This window comes from Ranitomeya imitator, chromosome 6 (genome assembly GCF_032444005.1).
Source record: "Ranitomeya imitator isolate aRanImi1 chromosome 6, aRanImi1.pri, whole genome shotgun sequence".
In the NCBI taxonomy this organism is placed as follows: Eukaryota; Metazoa; Chordata; class Amphibia; order Anura; family Dendrobatidae; genus Ranitomeya; species Ranitomeya imitator.
This window is the reverse complement of record NC_091287.1, coordinates 378,693,125-378,702,262: the sequence shown is the minus strand read 5'-3', so window position 1 is coordinate 378,702,262 and position 9,138 is coordinate 378,693,125. Positions and strand designations below refer to the sequence as shown.

At 43.9% G+C, this 9,138-nt stretch overlaps 2 protein-coding genes across 2 annotated transcripts; one reads left to right on the top strand and one right to left on the bottom strand.

Moving 5' to 3' along the window:
* Positions 1–1,508: 1,508 nt before the first annotated feature.
* Positions 1,509–3,076, top strand: LOC138641420 (uncharacterized). The gene is made up of 2 exons (XM_069728949.1): positions 1,509–1,955; positions 2,395–3,076. Exons 1-2 carry the CDS (start codon positions 1,545–1,547, stop codon positions 2,923–2,925), a joined length of 942 nt encoding a protein of 313 aa, XP_069585050.1. The 5' UTR covers positions 1,509–1,544; the 3' UTR covers positions 2,926–3,076.
* A 603-nt stretch (positions 3,077–3,679) lies between these two features.
* On the bottom strand, positions 3,680–8,898 carry LOC138642692 (uncharacterized). Its single transcript, XM_069731038.1, has 2 exons — positions 8,503–8,898; positions 3,680–5,190 (listed from the first exon to the last, which is right to left on the bottom strand). The coding sequence occupies exon 2, from the start codon at positions 5,182–5,184 to the stop codon at positions 3,925–3,927; it is 1,260 nt and encodes a 419-aa protein (XP_069587139.1). The 5' UTR covers positions 5,185–5,190; positions 8,503–8,898; the 3' UTR covers positions 3,680–3,924.
* Positions 8,899–9,138: the final 240 nt, after the last annotated feature.

Genomic DNA, 9,138 nt, shown 5'->3' with positions numbered 1-9,138 from the left:
GATTTTACAACGAGAACGACAACGATCTGTGACGTAACAGCGTCCTCGTTAGCGATATCGTTGTGTTTGACACGCAGCAGCGATCTGGATCCCGCTGTGATGTCGCTAGTCGGCGCTGAAAGTTCAGAACTTTATTTTGTCGTTCGATTGGCGTGTATCGTTGTGTTTGACACCAAAAGCAACGACGCCAGCAACGATCATAGGGGCCGTCGCAGCGTCTTGCTCTAGCCAGGTAGGCGTTGTACATTAAAAAGGAGACGCCTTTACAATACATTGCAGTGACGCCCGTAATAGATTTAAATTTTAAACGTTTTCTTGGAAAATATCAATTTACCACGATCACATAAACTTCCCATACTATGATAGCCTAGGTCCAATACATATCGCCTGATTAATACAATATATTAATATATATTAATATATTAATATTAAAATATGCAATTACAAAGGATAGGGGACCGCCAAGTGATAAAGTATTACCTAAAATAAAAAAAAGGATACGCTATTACAAAAGGTGACTCCCTCTGTCCTGATAAAGCCTGGGAGGTGGTGTGTACATTCCATAAAAGAGGTCTTTACAATACATAACAATTACAAAAGGAGACGCCTTTACATTACATTATAACATTAAAAAAGTGACCTCAGGACATGACTTTACAAAGGAGATGCCATGTGTCGCAATAGTCTGTGATGTGGTGTCTACATTATAAATAAAGGGGGTCTTTATAATACATTACAATGACAAAGGGGAGGACATAATGACATTAAAAAAGGTGACGCCATAACATGACTTTACAAAAGGAGATGCCATCTGTCGCAACAGCCTACATGGGGATTACAACAGCCATTACAAAAAAAGGCTTTTACTTTATTTAATAAAAAAAAAATGGTGACGCCATAACGTTATACAATGGAGTGGGTGTGATGTCTCCCTGTGAACTGTGATAGGCCACAGCGGGATCATCTATAGGTAGGTTCTATAGCAAGGTTCCGATATAAAAAGCTTGAGTCAACTGTTCAATCACTTGTGCGTACTTCAACTACGAGCATCTTGCAATAGGTTGGAAATCCACAACTCTGCATCGTGTTCATTCTCCATCTCGTAAGCGTTCTGGTTGGAAATCAAGATCTTTGCAGCGTCTTTGTTTTATAACCTCTCGTGAGCGTCTTGTTTTGAAATCTGGAATTCTGATCCGTATTGATTTAACATCTCGTGAGCGTCGTGGTTGTAAATCGAGACCTTTACATCGTTCTCTAGCTTCTTGTGAGCGACCTGGTTGGAGATTTTGAACTCATCAGCGTTCTTATTAAATCTTTCATGGTAATTTTTTTTTTTTTTTTTTAATCTGCCATTTTCAAGCCCCAAAATTGGTATTAATAATATAAAAAAAGCATACGAACCATTCCATCACTAAAATGGTGGCTACCAAAAGGAAAGAGCGCACGGCCCATCCCATACAAGAGAAGGCTGCTCACATTAGGAAAGGCACAGGGGCCACAACTTTCTTGCTTGATGTTGCTTCATGTTTTTATTCTTTTTTTAGATGTCTGCCAATGAACAAGACTGTGTTCGGGCACTCATAGAGATGTACCGCTCCCTGCCCTGCTTGTGGAAGATAAAGTCGGCGGATTACAGCAACCGCTACAAAAAGAAAGATGCGTATGAGAAGCTGGTGGCCATCTACAAGGAGCATCATCCCACTGAGACGGTGGATGAACACATTGTGCGTAAAAAAATCCAGGCTCTCCGCACAGTCTACAAAAAAGAGTTGAACAAGGTGGAAAAGTCGCTGAAGTCTGGGGCCGGAACTGACGACGTCTATGTGCCCAAGTTGTGGTACTATGACCTGCTGGCGTTCACTCGGGACCAGGAAATTCCTCGTCCGTGCCAGACTGTCACAAGCATATGTGCACCATCGCCTGAAGAGAACCTGCCCGAGTCTCCGGACGAGCATGTAAGTACCCCCTAGCTTCCCTTCTAGTAGCATGCCGTGTGTCTTGTAGGTTTATGAGACTGCATGGTTTCCAATAATAATGATTCACATTTTTCATGTTTAATCCCCCTGTTAATAACAGTTGTCACTTCCTGTTCTGAGAAGTATGTCCAAACAGTACTCCCCCCTCCTTTAAATGCATTTTTAATAATTTCAAAAGTCTATAACATAAAGATAAATACATTAACATATTGTGTCTTCCGCACATTTGTACATACAGTATTGCTGCCCAATGTAGTTCAGCCCAGCTCTGAAAGCTCTGTAACCCCTGTGGTTTGCTACCTAGTTCCTCATAGCTTCCCATGAACAGGAATAGAGGTGTTGGAGAGGTGGGGCTCTAGGCTGAGTTGTTTGTATGTTATTGACTTTTAATTTTTTTTTCTTTTTGCTTGAATCGCAGGTGCCTCTTCAACAGCGGGAAAGACCAGAAGGGAACGATGTCCAGTCCCATCAGTCCTCCAGAAGCCCGTGTCTCGAGGATCAGAGACGTCGACAGCGGCCATCTCGCAAAAGAAAGTCGACAGCGGGGACACCTGTGGATCTCCTGGCAATGGCTAACAACATCTTGTCCAAGCATGCGGCAACCCAGCTCTCCGCATTCCCAACCTTGGTTGAGGAACGGTTAAAAAAATTGGACGTTACCCAACGATCTCACGCGGAGCGATTGATGTTTGACGTTCTGAACGCGGCAGCCGCTGGAAAACTGAGCGACACATCTATGTTGAACATCACTGAGCGTCAGCCCAGTAGCCAGTTTTATTTGGGACCACCACAGGAGCCCATGCACAGCACTCCTGTCCGCAGACCAGGCCCACATCATTCTCAGTTCTGGACACCACCTGCACCTCCTTCTTTTGCAGACTTTTCACAAGGACCTCCTACGTCCACGGACCGGTACAGCGAGATGGGCACCTACTATCAAAATTTGTAGGGATCTTGTCTTGAAAACACTATAGACTTCAGTTTTATAACGTCCATAATCCACTCTGCCTACTGCCCTGCAGTCATTGGCCTGACGCCCGGTAATTAATCCTTGTGCCACATGAAAATGTCATGTGAAAACAAATAAAATATATATATTTTTCAAATTTGTCTCCATACTACGTGGCTCTCTGGATGGGCAAAATACTATGTGGGTGGGCAATATGCAAAGTGGACATGCATACTGTACAATACCAAATGCATTATAATCGGGATATATATATATATATATATATATATATATATATATATATATATATATATATATATATATATATATATATATATATATATATATATATATATATAGAACAGCACAATGCTCACCAATAGCGGGTGCCTAGCCCCCTGGATAGAATGGTCCAAGCATTTATCCAACATATATACAAAATAGGAAAAAGAAGGCAGCACTCCCAAAGTTTCATGTGAAAAAAATATGGAGATTTCATCGACCCACATCACTGCTCGACGTTTCGGCTCCCTGAGCCTTTTTCGAGCCTTGAAAAAGGTTCAGTGAGCTGAAACGTCGCGCAGTGATGTGGGTCGATTAAATCTCCATTTTTTTTTTCACATGAAACTTTGGGAGTGCTGCCTTCTTTTTCCTATTTTGTATATATATATATATATATATATATATATATATATATATATATATATATATACACATACACACACACACACACATCATGAAAGCGCTAGGGCAGAAGAGGTTGTTGATTCCCATGGTTCATATGTTTGATACAGAAGTAGAGTATTTTCATAGTTCAATATTTTAATTGGAATGGAATAAAAAGAACAAGACAATGTACATAAATCAATATATCGTTATGTTGACATTGTTACTTGACAAAGAAATTGGTTGGGTTCTAAAAAGAATGGTACACGAGAGCGGATGAACAAAAACAAATGTAATCCATAATAAATGGTAAAAGATATGCCGACAGTTGCGCTACAATTGTTGGTGCTGCCATGAGACAGCCCCTGGACCATTGAAAAAGTCACAGTATTTTTCCCTGCAATTTGTCGCGTCATCATTGTTCCTTCCGGATCCCAGACTTTCCAGGCCAGAAACCCTGTGCTCATCTAGACGCCATTCTCCCTGGGTTATATCCCCGTTTGCAGGGTCAACAGAGTCTACATACTGTGGAGGGCTGTATGCAGTGGCATCACGGCGGCGCAAAAAGTTGTGGAGGACGCAACAAGCAAGAACCACAGAGTCTATAGACGATAGTTTCATGTTCATTGCAGTGTGGAAAACACGAAATCGGTTTGCCATGATTCCAAACGCATTCTCCACAACGCGTCTAGCTCTCGAAAGCCGGTAATTAAATATGCGCCGCTCAGGTGTCAGAGTTTTCTGGGAGAATGGCTTCAAAAGGTTGGGATGCAGTGGGAACGCCTCATCTCCGACAAACACAAAGTTCATGTTTTCAGTAGTGTCACTGTTGGGAGGCAAGGCCAGTTTGTTTTCTTTCAAGCGGTCCCCAAAATCGGTTAGCTCCAAAACTCCGCCATCAGATAATCTCCCGTTAATCCCTACAGACACACTTACAAATTCGTAGTTCGCATTAACGAGGGCCATCAGAATTACGCTGAAATAACCCTTATAGTTATAATAAAAGGAGCCGGAGTGTGGTGGTTGGGTGATGCGGACATGTTTCCCATCCAAGGCACCCCCGCAATTAGGGAACTGCCATTGCTCATGAAATCCCCTTGAAATCTCTTTCCAATCATCCGGGGTCTCCGGGAAAGGCATGTAATTTTGGTGTAAAGCAGAGATAATTGCTTTACATGTCTCCGGAATTATGACGCTGAGTAGGGTTCGGGAAATCGCAGCGCAGTAATGCAAGTCTTGCATAGACCTTCCAGTCGCCAGGAACCGGAGCGTAACAGCCAGTCTCTCATCCACAGGGACAGCAGCTCGCATCCTTGTATTTTGCCGCCTAATATAAGGTTCCACAGCTTCAAGTAGGAAATTAAATGAATCCTCGGACATTCTCAGGTAGTTCTTGAAATCATGCGGGTTGTTCTCCTTCAGTTCCCTGATTAGGCCCATGTGGGACAATTGATTCCTCTTCTGCAGCCACTGTCTGGTCCACATGCGGCGCTGTCGCTTTGCACGATTGTTTCGCGCTTCAGCCTCCAGCTGGTTCTGAGCTTCTAACAGCAATGCAGCCGCTACAATCGCAGGTACATCCGAAAGAGACATGGCAACCTGAAAAAGCACAATAAAAAATAATTATTACATATGATTTGCTAAAGTGACACAAGACAACCAATACTGTTAAATAGTGTTCACACATCTTTTTTTTTTTTTTTTTTTGTTATAAGGCAAAGTTCACATTAGCGTTTTGTTCGGTGCAGCCACGGCAATGCATGTGCCACTATATTTTACCTAGGGGCCTGAAATAACATGTGTTGCCCTATCGTTTTGTGAATCATGCGTCAGGACACAGAGGACGATGCATGATGTTTTTTTTCTGACCCTAAAACCATGGAAAAGTTAATGCATGGGTCACAAAAAGCGGCGTTGGGCATGTGCTCACATATCTGTTCAGCGTTGCATCTCAGACGCTGCCCTGTTCTACAGAAATGTGAACATAGGATTTAATGGAAATTTATATTTACATGTGTAATAAGCAGCGTTTAACACTACAGCTGCACCTCATTAACATCCCAAAATTACGATACAAGCTACTACAAAACTGAAAGCAAGACAATAAACGCTGTGACTTGGTAACGGGAACGCCAAAAAAAAAAAAAGGATGTCTGGAGCCGGCGTCACAAACGCGACGCTGTGCATAATCAGAGACGCTATAGCGATGCCGATCGCGCCGCAGCTAGGACCTCCTCTGGGCGTGGTTAGGCGGTGCCGTACAGCGTCTATCTTTAGAAAATGGCGGCGAGACAGCGCTGTGCTCCTCTGGGGCAGGCCGAGGTGCGTTTTTTTGTGGACAGAATGGATGCCCTCGACTATGAGGGACGGAGGAGCCGGCCTGCCCACCCAAATTTGCACAAGAATGCAGTGCTGGGCCGCATTGCAGAAATGATGGAGAGGAGGTTTAGCATCCGGCGCAGTGCGCTGCAACTGCGCAAGAAGTGGGCCGACCTGCGCTATAAGCAGCCACTCCATCTGGCACACTTGCGAGCGGAGGCAAAGCAAGGCAAGTATCAGAATGGTGGAATTGGAAGACACACGGTACCGAGCGGGGGGAAATGGGAGACTCGTGCCCGTGGTTGCCAACTTGTCCGGGACTTACGAGGACAAAAATTTAATATTTTCTTTTCAAATTTCTATAGTGTCCAAGCGCAAAAATGCGTTGTCGCGTAAAAATTGGTCAGGTCATGAATTCCATAATCTCCACCCCCCATATTTAATTTATACGGATGTCCGCAATTGTAATCCCGATTGGCCTGAAATCATTACGTGGAGGTTGGCAACCCTGCTCGCACTGCCAGTAGGGGGAAACAGGAGACGTGCACTGCCGTGAGGTGCTTCCTATGTTCTATATATGTAATTACATTTAGCTTGTCAAAATTGATTTTTACTCCTTCCCGCAAATGGCCTCTTTTTTTTTTTTTTTTTCTACAGCTCTGTACTTTTGTTGTCTAAACATGGCGATTTCTTTTTTTTAATTTTTTTGTGTAGAGAGACGCCGCCGGCACCAGAGGGCACTGGCCTCCACCACAGCGGCCAGCAGCAGGCCACAGCCTGGACCGTCACGTAAGTTATCCATCATTCATTTCAATTTTATAACTGCATATGGGACTTTACAGGGGAGCAGAAATATAGAATACATTACAGATGCTGCCGAATTTCGATAGGCTCCTAACTTTTGCTGTCAATGTTGTCTAGTTTTATTGTGATGTCTACAGCTCTGTACTTTTGTTGTCTAAACATGGCGATTTCTTTTTTTTATATTTTTGTGTAGAAAGACGCCGCCGGCACCAGAGGGCACTGGCCTCCACCACAGCGGCCAGCAGCAGCCCACAGCCTGGACCGTCACGTAAGTTATCCATCATTCATTTCAATTTTATAACTGCATATGGGACTTTACAGGGGAGCAGAAATATAGAATACATTACAGATGCTGCCGAATTTCGATAGGCTCCTAACTTTTGCTGTCAATGTTGTCTAGTTTTATTGTGATGTCTACAGCTCTGTACTTTTGTTGTCTAAACATGGCGATTTTTTTTTTTTATATTTTTGTGTAGAAAGACGCCGCCGGCACCAGAGGGCACTGACCTCCACCACAGCGGCCAGCAGCAGCCCACAAGCTGGACCGTCACGTAAGTTATCCATCATTCATTTCAGGCTCCTAACTTTTGCTGTCAATATTGTCTAGTTTTATTGTGATGTCTACAGCTCTGTACTTTTGTTGTCTAAACATGGTGTTTCTTTTATTTTTGTGTAGAGAGACGCCGCCGGCTACAGAGGGTACTATCCTCCCCCACATCTTCCAGCAGCAGCAGCAGCAGCCCACAAGCTGGACCGTCACGTAAGTTATCCATCATTCATTTCAAAATTATAACGGCATATGGGACATAAGAGGTGAGCTGAAATATTGTATACATTACAGATGCAGTAACCCCACCGCAGTCCACTACTCCGCCCTTCCGCTACCCATCTTCCTCCCCCGGCTCGGCATCATTCTCCCCAGAGGCGAGCATTCGTAAGTTACGATAAACTGCGAGCGGTTCCCCACAGCGAGTTCAATTGTTAAACAGATATGATTTTGATTACTTTTAGCTCCGGGAACTCTGGCCCGAGACAGGGGATGGGTGGTCAGCAGCTCCAGTGATGGACAACAGGCGTCCCTTCTCCGTAAGTATACAGACAGTGGGAGGGGTTATCGGTGGGATGTCACATTTGACAGCGACTAATAAAATGCAACCAATAAAAAAAAGACCTCTGGGAAAGGACAAAAAAAAAAGACTTTTATTCTATCTTCTATCTACAGAACCGGACACTGTGAGAGAGCTGCTGGCCAAACAAGAGGGACTGGAGCGGACAGTAGCGCTCTTGGAGCGCACAGTAGTGCTGCTGCAGCATCAAGTGCAGCAACATGGACGCACGCTGCGACACCTTTTGGCGCGCGGGCGTTAAAAATGTTTTTTTTTTCTGTTTTTCTGTAGTGTTTTGTTGAAAAAAAAAAAAAAACAGTTCAGTTTCTAAAAAAAAAAAAATTTCGTTCCTTTAAGTTGTGTGCTGTTTTATTTACTAGCGGAGCACGCCAGGGCCAGCCAAGGCAGACACAAGAGAATTAGTTAACCTTTCCATATAGTGTGTGCAAAATTGGCAGACAGCTAGTTTACCTTTCCATATGGTGTGTGCAAAATTGGCAGACAGCGCAACTGAGTTTGCAAATCGCATAGTAATGCCTCCATCTTGTGCGTCTGCTTGCCAGATGCACAAGATGGCTGCCGGAGGTGTTTTATCCATCATTACACCATATACATAGATAAACATTATTGAATAGCCATAACTATACACAAAAGAAACAAACAACTGAAAGACATTTCATACCGTTGATGAGCAAGAAAAGAAACGATGAAGACGCCTGCAGTAGAATACGTTCTAGACAGAACGTCCACGGGAGAAGAGGATCGTAGCTGGCGAAGGATCGTTCCGAACAGGACGCTGGAAAGGCAGAAGACCGTGAAGACACAGCGCTCCAACAATATGAATCAATCGCTGTAGAGTTGCGGTTTATATTCCGGGACGCCGTAACGTCACATCCTGGGTGTCTCCCTGTGCAGAAAACACACCTATCTGGCTACGTCTGCATCGTTAGATCGTTACACTCTTGCTGTGTGACACTGAGCAAACGACTAGCGAGGACGATCTGTGAGTCGCTGTTACGTCACTATATCGCTCCAGCATCGTTCGTAGGTTGGTGTGTTTGGCATCTCTGCAGCGACCTAAACAGCGACGTTCCAGCGATCTTATTTTGGTCGGATCGTTGTCGTTCTCGTTGTAAAATCGTCTAGTGTGACGGTACCTTTAGTTTGTGCCAGGAGCCCAAGACAGTTCCTGACCTGGACAAACTGGAGCTGATCACGGATGGACACTTATAATGTAAGGGCTGCTGCTGTGGAACAAAATGTTTGTTCTTTTAATGAAATTACAGCACATGATGATAGTATGTTACTATGGGAGTGG

Bases quoted from the DNA above. Each gene is read 5' to 3' on its own strand.
- LOC138641420 (XM_069728949.1), top strand. From the start codon at position 1,545: ATGTCTGCCAATGAACAAGACTGTGTTCGGGCACTCATAGAGATGTAC. The intron at 1,956-2,394 runs GTAAGTACCCCC...CTTGAATCGCAG, and splicing joins CCGAGTCTCCGGACGAGCAT to GTGCCTCTTCAACAGCGGGA.
- LOC138642692 (XM_069731038.1), bottom strand. From the start codon at position 5,184: ATGTCTCTTTCGGATGTACCTGCGATTGTAGCGGCTGCATTGCTGTTA.